Raw genomic sequence first — 17217 nt, 5'->3', positions numbered from 1 at the left:
GGAACCTGGTAGGATCCTAATGGCTCAAGAACATTTTATATCAAGTAAATTGGAAGCTTCAAAATTCAGCAATATTTCATGTTCAACAATTTTCAGATCATTTGCACGTTAAAGCAGCTTTGTTGAGGGCATTAAGTCTAAGAAAAAATATGTGCGCAGTGAGTTTTAGGTAAAACTGGTTATGCTTCATTTGGTATTGTTATATCATTGTTCTCCTCCTAGAAGCCTAGGGAACTTTATAGCTGGTGTGTCAATAATACAACAAACCAATACTCCAATAAAATGAATTGATAGCAGATGCTTACCCTCTCATTTTCAGTCAGCCTAAGTCTATAGCCAATTTGGCCCTCATAGTAAAAACAGAATAGTTTCAAACATCTGACATTAATCCTGTGTTCAATGTTAATATCTGTGCTGGCCTGTTGATAACCCTGAAACATTGTTAGTGATTAGAACAAGGAATGCAGCCTCTACTATGTTTCTCGCAATTCTCCACTTGCAGTTTCATGATGTGCTGATGTAAACCATTGAGAGCTTTTGTTAAGATCCACAAATATCCAAGGATTTCTTAGGTTATTTATATTGCCACCTTCAAAAAATGTTGAGCTTATAGAATATACCTTGACAGTCCAAACATATAGATTTTCAAGGAATTGTTTTAAAGAAGCAGTTGCTCTGTTTTCAATTATTTTGGTGTGTGTGTGTGTGTGTGTGTGTTGTATACGCTTCAATCACGTATGTCTGTACACATTGAAAGCAGAGGTTGACCCTGAATGTTTTCCTACATTGATCTATATTTGATTTTTGTGGTTGTTGAGATATAATTGCTCCCTGAACTTGATCTTGTAACTGTGGTAAGCCTGGATAACCTACAAGCCCAGGGCATCTGCCTGTGTCTGCTCCTACACAAGACTGAGGTTACAGACATACACCACTATTACCTGGCTGGCCTGCTGGGCTTCCTAACTCACGACTGCGTACTTTACCCACTGAGCTATCTACTTACCCACATGAAATTTTAATATTTCATGATATTTTATTGTTCTTTTCATATCCTAATAGGTGAATTTGGAGAAGTTTGCAGCGGCCGCTTAAAACTTCCTTCAAAAAAAGAGATTTCGGTGGCCATAAAGACCCTGAAAGTAGGTTATACTGAGAAACAGAGGAGAGACTTCCTTGGAGAAGCGAGCATCATGGGACAGTTTGACCACCCCAACATCATCCGACTGGAAGGCGTTGTCACTAAAAGTAAGTAAAATCACAAGACCAGCTTTTGTTTATGCTGAGCAGACGCTGAAGCATTTTGAGATGGCAAGTAGCTTGATTCTAACTGATATTCTGTTGAGGATGATCATATTTTTTTTTTCTGGCAATAAGTTCAATGCCAGTGAGAGTCTCTTTGACTTCTGACACTAGTCCATGGATTAAAAGATTGTCTTGAAGAGAATCGTGAAGAATCATCTTGTTCTCAAAGTAGCAGGATAAGTAATGGCTGGATTTTGACAGGAACTCCCAACTAGCTGCCTTTTCTTGTATTACTCATCAGCTCCAAAGAAACTCTCAGATCTTTGGCTCCTTGCTCTCCTCCTGCCTTTAGGAAAATTACAGGCATCTTGGGGATGCTTCTACAATGTAAGACTGGGACTCACACGAGACCCACAGCTTCTCTTTGCTCCCCAGTGGATTTCAGGTAGTTCTGACCTAGGCTCCCAATGCCTTCCTGACTGCCTCTGACTCAGGGTCATTGCCGAGCTCTGGATTTATATCCATGATGGTTTCTTCAGCCAGCATTAAAAAAAAAAAAAAAAAAAAAAAAAAAAAAAGATCCTCTGCGGCAGTTCTGCGATTCTTGGCTCCAGGCCCAATGCAAACCTCTTGAGAATGGGTTATGGATTTTTTTTTTTCTCTCAAGATTTTGGATCACAGGCTGAAGAGTTAGTGAAATTGGCAACAGACTCTATCCAGTGAATGACAACATATGGCAGAAAATTTGGCATCTTTCAGGGGATAATTCATTGGCACCACATTTCCATACTCTATGGTTACCAACAGGCATTACCCGTTACATTTTGCACAATGATACTTTTCTGTAACATTACATGCAGGCCTTTACAAGTGGCACTGATACCTTCTCTCACTTTAGTGTAGCTAAAACGGTACTTCCTTCTACACAAGAGCATGGTTTACTTAAGAACACTTTGATTTTCCTCTTGAGTTTTGATAGAATTATAGAAAATAGAATTAAGAATTGAACAATTCAACCTAATAACAACAATAACTTTATACTTTCAACATCGACAAAATAACCATGGGTAATTTTGTATTTATTTCTTGCCTCTGCATTTGTAACTTTCAGGTGATATTAGCAATTATACTGAAATATTTGCTGATGAAACATACTTTTATTTTAATAAATAATGAAAACATTGATAGTAAGGTGGAGATTATGAAAGCAAGTGTTTCTACTGTTCCTTTAGGGAAAGAATTGTTTTAGATGGAACACATTTCATTGGATCCTCGGTGCTAATTAGACATTTAATATCCATCATGACATCTTGATCAAGCTGTTCTTCTGTGTATCTGGAACCCAACTGGGGAGGTCAATCCATTTGTACCTATGCAGCTCTTTCATCTTATTCTCTGTTGTTACATTTACCATGCCTCAGTTTATGTCAGGATGTGCCTGCTGGTTTGACTTTTACTGTGGTAGTTCTTACACTGTAATTACCTCTTCGTATATTAGAATTGGCCATTTCTCTTTTCCATTTTCATGAGCAGCCATATAGCATAAAGTTCTTGTCTAGAAGTAACTGCAGATATTGAGAAATATAACTTAACCATTGTCCATTTAAACTCTATTCCCTAATATGGACAAAAGAAGATTTCCACATTTCAATTTTCTTCTTGTAGCATGGAGTGTGTGTGTGTGTTAGGACATTTGTATATCATACCACATTCCATGTGTAAAAGTCAGACACAACCAAAGAACCTAATTCTACCATGTAGATCCTGCAGACCTAACTCATAGCATCCAATTTGGCAGTAAGTGCTGAGCCAGTTTACCATCCCAGTTTTCCATGTTGTATTCTCATATACAACTTAATATGTTATGTTTTTATTTTTGAAAACCTTCCCTAAAATCTTGATCATAGTAAACAGCCTTTCAAATTTCTAAACCTTTGTGGATTAATGTGTTAATGTTAAACCCTAAAACAAGGGGCTGGGTAGGTTATTCAGTGCTTAGAAGCACTTGCTGACAGGAAGTGCTGAAAGGAAAGAAGGCAGCAGGATTACTGTGTTTGCTGGGCATAGAGTCCTAGTATCAGACTTAGTGTGGAACCCTGTCTCAAGGGAATGAGACAGGAAGAAATAGAGGAAACACCATAATTCCCATTGACTCTAGCATGCTTGCGCACAGTTCCATTTACCACACTCGAAAACTAAATACATAAGTGAAAAATAAATTGAAATACCCCAAACAAGATAATATTCCTAAGCAATGTCAGGGATATAACTAAGTTTAGTCACTGGTCAAAATAAATATTTAATTTTCCACTGTGTTAGGAATCAAGCATTAATTGAGCAAAGTGATTTACATGTACATATATGCATATATGGTTATATATTCTATATTTAAATATATTGATATATTTGATATGCATATATATGTATATAAAAACTTCAAGGAAAAAGGAGGCAACAAATTTGAGAGTGTGAAAAGGTATGCAAGAGCGATTCCAGGCAGGAAAATGATGTAATTCAGGAGGTAGAGAGAGTGAGCAGGATGTAAAGTAAATAAAAATAAATAAATAAATAAATAAAGAGGTGTAAAAGCACAAAACAAAAAGAAGTACAAAGGGGTAGAAAGGAAAGGAGAGGAAGTAGCGTCGGAGGAGAGGGACATGAACTGCTGGTAAAAGGCTTTCATTGACACTAAATTGAGTTTTTTTCACAGGCATTTACTTACATAACTGATTGTTTCAATCAGAGAGTGATGGAGAAAATGATTACATTTCAGCCTGGACAGGATTGTCACTCATTTTTCCAGCATAAACATTTAAGAAAGAGTGGGTAAAATCGACCATCAAACAAAATTCTAGGTTTGAACTGATGCTAAGCAATGGGTTCTAGGAATTCATCCACCAGGGGTTGTTTCCTTTCATTCCAGTGTCAAGGAGTTAGTAAGAGCAACCTGTCTGCTGTGCCTTCAGTAGAACAGATTTATTGCATTTAAATCAATGTAAAACAGTAAATATCACAGGAAGTGTCATTTGCATCTAAAAAATAAAATGAATTACAATAAACAAAGAAAGACAAGAACAATAAAATATCCAAATCAATCCCCAAGACAAAAAATACAAAAAAATATTAAGGCCAACGGCTGTTAGTAAACTGCAGATAATAAATAGTAGATAGGATGAGTTGAGCATCTTAGTCAAGTCTGATTCCAGAGCATCCTAGTGTCAATCACAACTACCCCCTTGGAATAAAAACTTTAAATGTGCTATATCTCCCTGGTCAAATAAGACCATGAGTTGATGCCAAGCCCACTCCATAAATACAACCACATACACTGTAAATATATAGAGTGCTCTGTGTTGAATTTGATTCTGAGCTCCTCCATGTCATGTTTAAAAGCTCTAAGTCTGGAGGCCAGCAGTGACAGAGGGAGATGCAAACGTTTTTAGTATCGTCTTAATATGCTTCATTTAATATAAAAGAAAGCTAATCTGCCTCCACACGTTAGTTATTTTCCCACAGATTTTGTTTTCTAAACCTCTTTGGCTTATGAATAAATCTGTCTCCAAAGTCCAGAGATGGATGGGCATGCACAAGGAGCATGAAGTCAAACTTGATTTTTATGCACAAGATGGTATTTACAAAGGAAACATGAGCCTGTTCTTGTTTTCATTAGGAATTCAGTGGCTCTGAAGTCAAATTCCAAGTCAACCTCACTCAGTTTGAGACCTCTTGCACATTAACCTGTTACAGGTACTTCTTCAAGTGAAACAAAGAATTGTCAGAATTGTGATATTTTCAGACATTTTAAATATCGTATACTATATACAAGACTAGTGTATCTACAAGACTAGTATGTCCTACTTCTGACTAAGCATGAGACAATGAGTCACCAAGTGGAAATTTTAGAGAATAATTTCTAGGGTTTTTTTTCTTTTGTATAAAAGCCATTCCTTTTATTATTGCTATTAATTGTGTGCAGGAACTATACAACCTCTGTAATATGCTATTTTCAGATCTCTTTTTGGAAAGATCATTATATAATCATTACTTTTTCATTTATTTGAGTTGAGCCATAAACAATGTTAATGGCATGGTACGTGCTGAGCCTGATGGCCCTGAACAGGAGAAGGTGATAGAGCCTCTGATCTTCAAAATAGCAGAAGGCTGCGGCGCATTCTGAGCAGAGCTAGGTACTAACATGTGTTATCAATTTTACTGAAGTTCAAAAGGATGCAACTTAGTTTCAGCAAATGTTTGATATTTCTGCCATCACACCATTAGTTAACTGATTCTCAGGCTCCAACAGTAATTACCATTGGCAAAATTTTACCTAGTAGCATTTTTTTTTAAAGTGTACCGGTATATTTTACCCTTGTATTATTTTCTAGAAATGGAAAGAAAATTGCAGCATCAAAAAGATACTGTGGGTGGTGCATTTCTTATTTGTCCCTTTGAATGTTCATATTGCACAAAAATTATATATTTCTATTAACTTTACCTAAAATGAGAGCAAATAGTTAGATGATGTCATACTTAAGTGATAATACAAGGCTTCATTACCTCATTTGCTTCTTCTCTCTAAAAGTCTAATCTGTGTTTCCTCTAATACTATAGTTTCAATAACTTTATTAGTAGGCAGTACATACATGGAGTTTATGTCACCAGTTATGAGAAGGGAAGATGGTGATGATGCAAGCAACTATGACAGAGTCACAATTGCAAATCTACAGTTGAGTCAAGACTCATATACCAGCATGAGCTATCATTTCTGAATAGCTCCTTAGTTGTGGGTGAGACTTCATGCCATCTCCCACATCCATGACAGAATTTTGCCTGGAAGTGCTGTGAACTCATATTTACTGTTGCACTCTAGTGCCCTGAAATCATGGTCTCCATAGAGCCACCGACAAGCCCTCTGGCTCTTACAGCCTTTCTGCTATTCCACAAAGATCTCTGAGGAAGGGTGGGACATAGCTGACCCATTCCTGGCTGTGCTTTCCTCATTCTCAGTCTGTACAAATGACCAGTTCTGCGTCACTGGGTTCATCACCATCAACATGGATTAAATATTTCAATAGTTAATCTTTCAAAATGCCAGGAAGCCATGCTATCTAAATGAGAAAAATGTGCAACACCAATTCCATGGCAATTCCAATTTAGCCATGCAAGGGACATTAGTGGCCAGAAAAAAATGAAATAGCCCAAATCCATTAAACATGTAAAACATAATTCCCTTCTTAGTTTCCCTTAAATATACTGACAAAGACCTTCTTGGTTATGTTTCCAAGGTTATGTTCCTCTACCCACCGACCCACCCACTACCACCTCCCCACCCTTGATTCCCCTATACTGGGGCATCTATCAAGCCTTCATAGGACCAAAGACTTCTCCTCCCATTGATGCCTGACAAGGGCATTCTCTGCTACATATGCAGGTGGAGCCAGGTTGACTTTTTTGATAGCTTAGTCCCTGGGAGTTTGGGGTGGGGGTGTCTGGTTGGTTGATATTGTTGTTCTTCCTATGGGGTTGCAAACCCCTTCAACTCCTTTAGTCCCTTCTCTCACTCCTCTATTAGGGACTCTGTGCTCAGGTTGATTTTTTGAGACAGCGCTTTTTTCTGTAGCTCTGGGTATCCTGGAACTCACTATGTATACCAGACTGGCCTCAAACTCACAGAGATTCACCTGTCTCTGCCTTCCAAGTGCTGGGATTAAAGGTGTGGACCACCAAAGAAACTTTATACTTGAAAGAACTTTATACACTATATATGTATATACATATATACATACATGGAGACACTAACTTAGTATATATTAGTAATTCTGTCTTCAAACTAGTGTTTGCAGGAAAGAAGGAAAAGTGCCATTTTGAACTAACATTATATTAACCTGGTATAGGTTAAGCAATTATTATAGGATACTAAAATAGCTAGTCATAATAATGCAGAATAAATTTTAGTAATAACAAATATAAAGCCATATCTATCAATGTATAAAAAGAGAGGAATGAATAGAAAAGAAACAGTTCAAATATAGACAATAATGTAACATACAATGACCAAGTTTAGTTTATTCTAAGAATTCAAAGTGGCTTGTATAATAGTTAATAATTTGAAATATTTTCAACATTGTTAAAAAGAATAAAGGTACTATTATCTTCAGAAATAAAGTACTTTAAGTTTAAAGATCATTTAACATATCATACATAGAAAACATATAAATTAAATAAGCCGAAGTCATGGCTTAGTGGGTAAAGTTCTTGCGCACAAAGATTGCAACCTGAATTTGGATCCTGAGCACCAGTGTAAAAACTGGATAGGGGAATGTGCACAACTCTTAACTCAGTCCTTGTGGTAAAGGGGAGGTGAAGTAGAGACAGGTGGATCCCCAAAGTTTGCTGATATTTCATTCTGGTATAATTAGTGATTTTTTGGGTCATTGAAAATATTCTGTCTCAAAAAACGTAAGCAGAGAACAATAGAAGGACAAACCGAAATTTGATCACAGGCCTCTTTGAGAATTTGCGCATATGAGCACACATATGAAAATGTACACATTTACAACACATACCACTTTTTAAGGAAACCCTGTATACTTGAACAGCAGCAAGATTGAAAGATTTAACATCGAGGTGGCAATTGTCATTGATGAAGAATACTTGGAACTAGGTTTTCAGACCCAATATATGAATATGCAGGGACCAACCTTAGCCAAACTCTGATCGCAAACATGACCTCCACCAATTGCCACAGACTTGCTGCTTGGCTGTGGAGTTAAAAAATTGACTCAAATGGACTTAACCTCTGCTTTCACGGGCACATGCATTTGTGGCTATTACTGTGGTTATTCCCAAAAAATGCTTCAGTTAAAATGGGATCAGGAAACACACCTTGTATCTTTACCATGGACTAATGAGAAAATACAAATCTTTCCTTTCTTATATTACTCTCTTCTCTGCTATTTTTCATTTCTTCTGCTAATTGAAATGGTTTTTACTTTATATCACACTCATATATCAAAGTGTGCTTAAGGAGCCACACATTACACAGCAGTAACTAATAGTACAAGAAGCTGACACAAGAAGGCGACCGTGAGTTTAAGGCCAGCCTGGACAATACAGAAAGTGCCAGGCTAGCCAGGGACACTTAGCAAGACTCTGTCTCAAAACAAACAGACAAGTAAACAGTATATTCAAGACTAGAAATAGCAATTTATTGTGTTAGAAATAATTAGTATTTTTTTGGGAGCAGCTAGCCTTTCCTTTAATATTGATCAATATTTTAAAATTTGAATGTAAATATTTTAATCCCCAAAATGAGATTAGAAAAATTTAAAGACAAGCTGATAATACTACCTATACTACATCATCCAACTCTTGTTTTTAAGGAAACCATGCCTAAGATAATTGTAGCCATCAATATATATGCCTTTATCTGTAATTCATAGATGATTTCATTGGGCAGTGATTAAGTGACTTCTAATAACTCTGAGCTCCTGCAGATAATTGTGGAAATGAACTTATAATAACAGACTGGCTTGGTTCTTTACTGTATTCCTGTGAGAGGCTCTTTCTTCTGCTTTCTTTTTAAACTTAATAAATTCAAGAGTGAAAGTGAAACTGTAGTGTGAAATTTGCCTCAATGATTTTGGGTGAATATTCAGCTAGTCATAGGCTAGAATTTTCACTGTGGCTTATTACATATTGCAAGATGTCTAGAACTCCAGTGACAATAAATGATACAGGCTCCATTTTGAGAAAGCAGATTGTGTCATGTGCTAATCAAAGCACACAGGATGGGTTGTGCAAACTTTAGTACCAGCACGCTGCATAATGTGCAGATGAGCTGGTGTTTTGTAGCTTGTTCCCCTCTACATTTAAAGCATGCTGCAGTAAAGTCTCACCACTATTCCAGAGATCACAAAAGGAACTCTAAGCTAGGATATTGCTCTTTGAGTGATTCTGTTTGCTCTTTGTCTGTACATTTAGGTTGCTGGATCTTTGAACTTAATGCAAAGCACATTTCCAGACTTGCCTATCTTAACTGAAGTGTTTACAAATACCTAAATTAGAAGAGCTAAAGGCAGCCTGATCTCATTTCTGGATGGTCATGGGGCTATGGCTTAATTGACTGGTTTGACTTCTTAGCTACTTTTATTTCCCTTGCCAAACATTTTACAAGACATGCTAATGAGAAATGAAATGGCCATAAGGCTGAAAGTCAGAGGAAATCCATGATAAGCAGAGAGCTGAATGGTATACAAAAGCAGCCACCAGCCAAATGAAGCAGAGTTTCTTCAACTACTTTTGAACCATGCATCAGGTTTGGTAGCATATTATTCTCCCCAGAATTGTATTAGGAAGGAGCACAGACCCTGATAATGATCTGTAGAGACTTAGAAGAAGCAGGCTTATTTTTCATTCATTCATTCATTTCTAAATCATTCCTGTACTTAGTAAAAGACAGGGCTGGAAGTTTCGTAGAATATAATGTTTCTATGCCATAAGAAAAGCTTGCATTTCTTCTTGAAACTTATCAAACAAAGGTTTAGCTAAGATTTGGAAAAAGCAAGATATATGATTAAATTAAAGGGATATATTAATGTGGCCCGAAAAAAATATAAATAAACTGACATCTTAATAAAACTAGGCCAATGCATCAGTTGATAGTAATATATGTAAAAAAATATCTGAGCATTTTCATGTAATTTAAATATGTGGATATTTAGTTTAATTATATTAAGATATCAAAATTATAAGTGATGTAAGAAATCCATTGATATATATGAAGGAAAATAATATATATGAAGACTAGGGAGAAAGAAGAATTAAGAACACAACAACAAAACAAAACAACTCAATGAACTGATTTCCAGTCAGAGAACACGCTTAGATGGGAACTTGTTACTGTGTCATGAAATTAGTTGGACGTGATTGTTTGACCAGAGCCTGTCCTGTGGTCAAGGACTTTCAAGAACTCTCAGTTCTGACTTAACCTGGGGTCACTAGACTTGGAAAATAATCATAAAACTTTGGATGAAATATTTTACTATATGAAACTATAACTATAGACAGATTGCCATTAAAAACTGAAGGCAAGGAAGCTAGGGAGAATCATGATAGTCTGACCCACATCCTCCAGCTCCAGAAATGCTACTGAGAAGATAACTGAATGTTAATTCCCTAAGCAATCTCAGTGTGGTGATTGGTTTTAATTGTCAATTTGCCATAGCCAAAAATCACCTGTGAAAAGGGCATTAATGACCTAAGATCCTGTCTGTGTGAGACTGTCTTGACTGTGCCTCTAGATGTGGACAGACTCAGCCTAAAGCAGATGGGACTATTCCCTAGGTTCATGCCTTGCACTTTATGAAAAACGAGATAGTGAGCTGAGTCCTGATTATGTGTGTGTGTGGTGGTGGTGGGGGGGGGTGCATTCACTATCTCTCAGCACTTTTTTGAAATAGTTTTTTATTCTTTAATCTTTTTTTACAGCCCAGTCTTTATCCCCCTCCTAGTCCACCTTCTGGCCATTCCTCATCCTATACCTCTCCCCTTCCCCGACTCCCTACCCCACCAGTCCTCCCCACTCCCTGGAGCCTCAGGTCTCTCAAGAGTTAGGTAATTCTTCTCTCACTGAGGCCAGACAAGGCAGTCCTCTGCTCTAGGTGTGCCAGGGCCTTATATCAGCTGGTGTATGCTGCCTGGTTGGTGGCTCAGTGTCTGAGAGATCTCAAAGATTCAGGTCAGTTGAGACTGCTGGTCCATCCATGGGGTTGCCCTTCTCGGCTTCTACCTGCTTTTCCCTAATTCAACCACAAGGGTCCCCAGCTTCTGTCCATTTGTTAGGTGTAAGTACCTGCATCTGATTCTTGCAGCTGCCTGTTGGGCCTCTCAGAGTGTAGCCATGCTAGGCTTCTAGCTCAAGGGGAGACTCCAAGGCCTGACACTACGACTGACACTAACTCTCAGCTCTTAACTGTGAAAATAACTCCCTGCTTCCTTTCTTGCTGTCTATTCCTCCCAAAGGAATAGACTACGATGTGAAATTGTGAGCAAAACCATATTTTTTTTAACCTGATTTGCTTTGTGTCATGGTATTTTATCACAATAACAGAAATGAAACTGAAACAAGGAGGGTGAAGATGAAAAGTTTGGTTTTCAATAAAACCCTAGAAGCAAAGGGATAAAGAAGCACACTTGGATATCTCATGGCTGGGAAACACTGTGATAAATAATTTAATTTAATTTCGATAAAGTAGCTTATAGGACCTTTGTTCTGCCACTTAGCCTCCTGTACTTTTTGCATTTTATTTTGAAACATGGATTTTTTTTTTGTAATTACAACACTGTAGAGTTTAGAGAACACAAAAGTTTCCTAAGTTTATTAGATATGTCAATGTTTATATAATAGGTATGTTCTTTAGTTGGTACCAGTTAAGAGTGCTGATAAATACATATCTATCATTTATTATATGTTCAGGTAAGCCAGTGATGATTGTCACAGAATACATGGAGAATGGCTCCTTGGACAGTTTCTTACGTGTGAGTAAATTATCAGATTTATAATATTTATGTGTCTATATCATATATTGTATATATAAACATACTTTTTGACAAATGAGCCATAGAAATTATTATGTCTTTTAATATTTACTAAGTATTTTGCTATCAAATTTCAAGTAAAAGTGAAATAGACTAGGATTACTTAGTAAAGGGAAAATATAAAATTTTCTTTATTACCTCCAAATATGAATGGTTTTTATTTAAACATTTTAAAAAGAATGCTAAGGCATTTGTATTGACCCAAATAACACCTCTAAAATAAATTTAAATATTTAAAAATCACCCTAAAACCACATATAAATGAAATTTATATGAGGCAGAAATAGTCCTTTGCCCTTCTTGTCAGCTAACCCAGATTGATCTCAAATAATCCTGTGTACTCAGATATCACTGATGTTTGAGGAGATGGTGAAGTGTACCTATTCTCAAATGAGAGATCTCACTTTGGTAATAATATTTCTAATTTTAATGTTTATATTTTGAATATATTTAATATGTTTCAATTTAATTTACTTCAATAGATATGTTAAAGAAATACAAAATCTTCAAGATATTCAAATAGCTATTAATAATTTCACAAGATAACAAAAGATATTTACCCTGTCCACAATGACTTTTTAATTTTTTTTCAAATTGATGTAGATAACAGATGGACAATGGGTAGACATATAAATTGTATAGAATAATTGAAATTCCTAAGTTTTCTACAAAGGAGAAATAATTATTTTCATATTAATAAGTCATGATTTTAGAAATAATTATTATTTATATATATTCAAAAGAGTTTTCTGAACTGAGTGCTTTAAATATGATATAATTATGCATTATCTATACCTTATAAACTATATATTACTATTTAAATACAAATGTATTAGAAGGTCTTCAGCCAGGACTCTATGACTTTGTCTTTCATCATATTTTCTTTGATTCGCTACAAGTCAGGGTCAGACCATAACCTAAAAATTGGGCAAAACATTTTTTCTGATAATTGTTTATGATGATTGTTAAATTTTAACCAAGAGAGAAGAGTAAAATTTAAATCAAATAGCTGTCATCTTGGAATACCCATGCTGTTTAATTCTTTCTTAATATTTATTTTTGAGAATGTGCTTGAGTATCATACAAAGATCAAGATAGTCCTACTTTTGAGCTGGATTCTGATTTTATGATAGAGGACTGGGTAATGCAACCACTATCAATTTTGCATTGGCTGTGGATTCATTAGTTTGCAGATAATGATAGTCTAAGATGCTTTTAGTCAAAATGTGCAGAGTCAATAATGAAAAAGTGTTGGCATATGACATCATAAAATAAAAGAACCATATCTTAGACAGCATTAAAAATGCGTTTCAGAAACACGATGCCCAATTCACAGTCATCCAGCTTGTGGGAATGCTCCGTGGGATAGCGTCAGGTATGAAATACCTCTCAGATATGGGCTACGTCCACCGGGACCTTGCTGCTCGCAACATCTTGATCAACAGTAACTTAGTGTGTAAAGTTTCTGACTTTGGACTCTCTCGGGTGCTTGAAGATGACCCAGAAGCTGCTTACACAACCAGGGTGAGTAATGGAGATTTCTATTATAATTACAATTTCCATATTACAAATGTAGGAGTGTATAATCAAGTTGCAATGATACCATAAAATCATGTGTCAATTACATTTTCTACACATGAAGATTTCTCTCAATAAATACCACTTATTTGTGAAAAATGGATAGGTTGCATTTAAAAGCCAAATAGCTGTTAGAATTGTGAAATAAGATACCTGGTCTAATAAACCTCTACTCAACAGAGCAAGGTCTCCACATGTTTAAACCATTGACATTTCACTCACTGTTTTTGATTGAGCTATCTTTAACAGGCAATTTTGACAAATTCTTTGTGTGTGTGTGTGTCATCTTTACTAGTGTGTCATCTTTAAATATTTAAATATTAATCCCCCACAGTCTCTCTTGATGCTTCTGTGCTCTCTACAAACATCACCCATACAGGTTGTACAAACAACTATCATATTTCTGACCACATTCTCATCCCAAGAGAAAAATACGTAGCAAAAGATAATATTTACTTATCATCCCAAGAAATGACTGTATTATCCTTACTACTGTTTAGCCCTCTGACAATATCTTTTATAAGTTTACACAACTCAATAAACTTCTAACAGTCTAGAAGGACTCACTGCTTGTATTGTTCCTTTAACGACTGTCATATTCAAAAAAATTCTTCCATTTTTAACAAATCATATCAATAGGAGATGTATTTATAACTTAACCTAGCTCTTGAGTCAGGCTCTAGTTTTTCTGTCATTTATAATGTCACATATATTAAATTTGAGCATCCTCGATCCAAGTTCTATTCTTGATCCTAGAAGACTCTACAGAAAGGCTGATATAGCGGGAAGCTGAGAGGCTCAGGCAAACATGATAATCTGCTATTCTTCATTATACTGGTTGTGACTTGGTTAGGACTAGAGACACTTGAGGACCATTTATTTGTCTTTTTAAAGAAGGAAAGAGTTAAAGAAGGGAGTAAAGAAGGAAGGAATCGCAATGTCAATATTCTTATGGATCATTTCTGAAGAACAATGCAAGGGGATTTGTTTTGAATTTCAGTGTCAGAAGATTCTGGCTAACCACACCAGCCAAGTGGATCCATTCCCATCCTGCACACAGTTGCTTAAAACAGTTCAGTGTTCATCCTTGTGTTCCTTTGGAGCTCTCTCAAACACCCAAGGGGGTCCCAGCTTCCTTTAGAGGAGCATCTGCATGTCTACAGTAATTTGGGAGTCATTGACTTAATCTCCAATAACAAGTTTTGTTTAGTGCAGTGATTTTATGATTTACTCTGAAGATGAGTATGATTATAAAGTTATTGGACTGCTATTTTTTATATAAACACACCAAAACAGCAGAGTTGCCATTCTAAGCATCCCTGGGGACAATGAGTACTGACTGGAGATTTAGTTTAAATATGAGAGCTCCTCTTTTTGAAATTTAAAGAGAGAATGTGTCAAGTAGCGTTAATTAAAAAATATTGAAGCAAAAAAATTGGAGGAGTAAATTTGAGTGACATAAAAGTTTATTATTGTAAAAATCTATATATAAAATCAAGTTTATTCATTTGTGTTTGTATCCAAAAATGTTCTATTCATTTTGGATGCTTTATTATTTACTTGGCTTAATAGTCAATGACTTTTTTATTGACTAAAGTTGTTCAAGAGGCATGTGTTTTGTATAAATATGATGAACTCACATTAAACATCACATGTTACTTAAGTAACATTTAAGATATTTTGCATAGTGTCTGTAATTTCTACAAGTCAAGAAATGTCACTCTGCATTTCAATCCATTGAATTTTAGACACCACCATTCTGTATGCTGTTGCCTGTAGGTAGGGAGAAACCAACGAATCAATCAATCAAACAAATAAACAAACAAAAACGCATGCACCACATTTTGATTCAGTGTTGTTGATGGAGGGTGTCAGCTGCTTCCATTATTTCAAATGTCTCTGTGGGAGTCAGGCAAAATAAAAAGAGTTGTAAAGAAATTGTATCAACTAATTATGAACAAAATTAAAAAAAAAACTTTAGAAGCTGGACACATGGCTCAGTAGGCAGGAGCACTTGCTGTGTGTGTACAGAAGGACCTGAATGTGTATCCGAATACTCATGTAAAACCTGGGCTCCCATACACGTAATTTAAATATAAAAATCTTCAACTGGAGTATTTATGTTGTTGAGAATATGCTTGATCTATAAACATATTATCCATTTCTCCATATTACTCTCTTCTGTGTTCATATTTATATACATATATGTAGGTATACATTATATATATATATATATATATATACATACATACATATAATGATATTAGATGTCATATAATGATCTCCCCTTATGTTCTCAACAACATGATGAACAGAAGGGGCCAAATAAGCAGTCAGTTGAATGTGTGTGTGTGATTCTATTTTAATAAGAATTTTAAGGAAGAATAAGCTAGTTTCAATAACCACATCCATTTATTGCTCTTCATTTTTTTCACTCCTGAGTGATGCCAAAATTTCAAATGTTGACACTGCAGATTGTACAATATTATTATGCATCCTGAACCCTCTATAAAACCCCACTTCAAACTCTTGGGAAGTTGCAAGTGAAAAGGCTATAAAGTTTTAGTATTATTATGAAAGCAGTTTCAAGCACACAGACTCCCTGAAATGCTCTTGGGATTCCTACAGATGCCTGAATGACACTTTGAAGACAATTGCTACAGGTGCTTTACCAGGAAAAGTACCTTGAAAGCTAAATAAATACTTCAGTAGTCATTCAATGATATAAATCTAAATTATGATGTCGTTTTGTGCGATGTGATATGTTTTAAAGAGCTGTTTGTGAAGCATAACTGCAGCTGCACCCTACCCTCACAAATCATCCTGAAAACCCCTGGATTTCCTTTGGCTGGTATAACTGGAGCATGCAGCCTCACAAACATAAATCCCAAAGAAATTTTGTTGTTGTGCAACAAACAACAAAAGAATTTATTCATTTTGTTTTTTTCAGCATGTTGCTTTCAAAGTATGATTATGACACGGTACCTGTCTCATTTGTTTTGAACTGTACTCCCATGTAATTTAAACGTGTTGGCAGGCAAGAACCTAATTGTGCAAGTTGTGCTGTAACATTCACACACATATGAAGTCCATGGCACAGGTTCTCTGGCTTCTGTTTCCCTCTGTCTCTGTCTTCTGTGTCTGTTTCTCTCTGTCTCTCTGTCTCTCTTTCACTACACCCTCACACATACATACACACACACACACACACACATACATGAACATATACTTTCATGCTATATATATATATATATATATATATATATATATAGAGAGAGAGAGAGAGAGAGAGAGAGAGAGAAAGAGAGAGAGAGAGAGAGAGAGAGAGAGCTGCACATACATGAAAGCACAAGATTTAAAAATGAATAAGAGCTATTTTGGTTAGAATTTTGTGCCAGTATTTTGTTTTATATGATTTCTTGAGTTTAGCATTTAGTGTAAATATGCATGTTTGCATGCACCTGTGCCAATTAACATTCATACTATCATGTTCAAACAGAACTCATAATTTCAATATACCAGTTGTGGATCTGCTGTTACAAACATTGTCCCAACTTGACAAGAGGTGGACTCTAATGTTGTCTATGTCAGGCAGTCAGGCAACCTATTCCCTTTTACAATCTCAATAACTGGGCATGTAATTGTTTCATGGACTATGCTAGGAAACGATTTCTCTTGGGTCCATCTTACAATGTCACATCATTTTCTCTTTACTTCTTTATGATGTTTTGTACTGAGAATAACCAATAAAATCCTAGTTTGGTTGAGAGGATCAGACCTTTAGTGATAAAAAAA

General features: G+C 35.8%; 1 protein-coding gene across 2 annotated transcripts in view; it reads left to right on the top strand.

Moving 5' to 3' along the window:
- The window catches only part of Epha3 (EPH receptor A3), a 306595-nt gene that overhangs the window by 253819 nt on the left and 35559 nt on the right, over positions 1-17217 (top strand). For both annotated transcript variants that reach the window (XM_021185614.3, XM_021185613.3), the window contains exons 11-13: positions 1063-1248; positions 11723-11784; positions 13159-13368. In XM_021185614.3, the coding sequence (XP_021041273.1) occupies positions 1063-1248; positions 11723-11784; positions 13159-13368 (458 nt within the window). The remainder of the gene's footprint in view (positions 1-1062; positions 1249-11722; positions 11785-13158; positions 13369-17217) is intronic.

This window comes from Mus caroli, unplaced genomic scaffold, assembly GCF_978045245.1.
Source record: "Mus caroli unplaced genomic scaffold, Mus_caroli_1 scaffold_17, whole genome shotgun sequence".
Taxonomy (NCBI): domain Eukaryota; kingdom Metazoa; phylum Chordata; class Mammalia; order Rodentia; family Muridae; genus Mus; species Mus caroli.
This window is presented reverse-complemented; position numbering and strand designations above follow the sequence as displayed.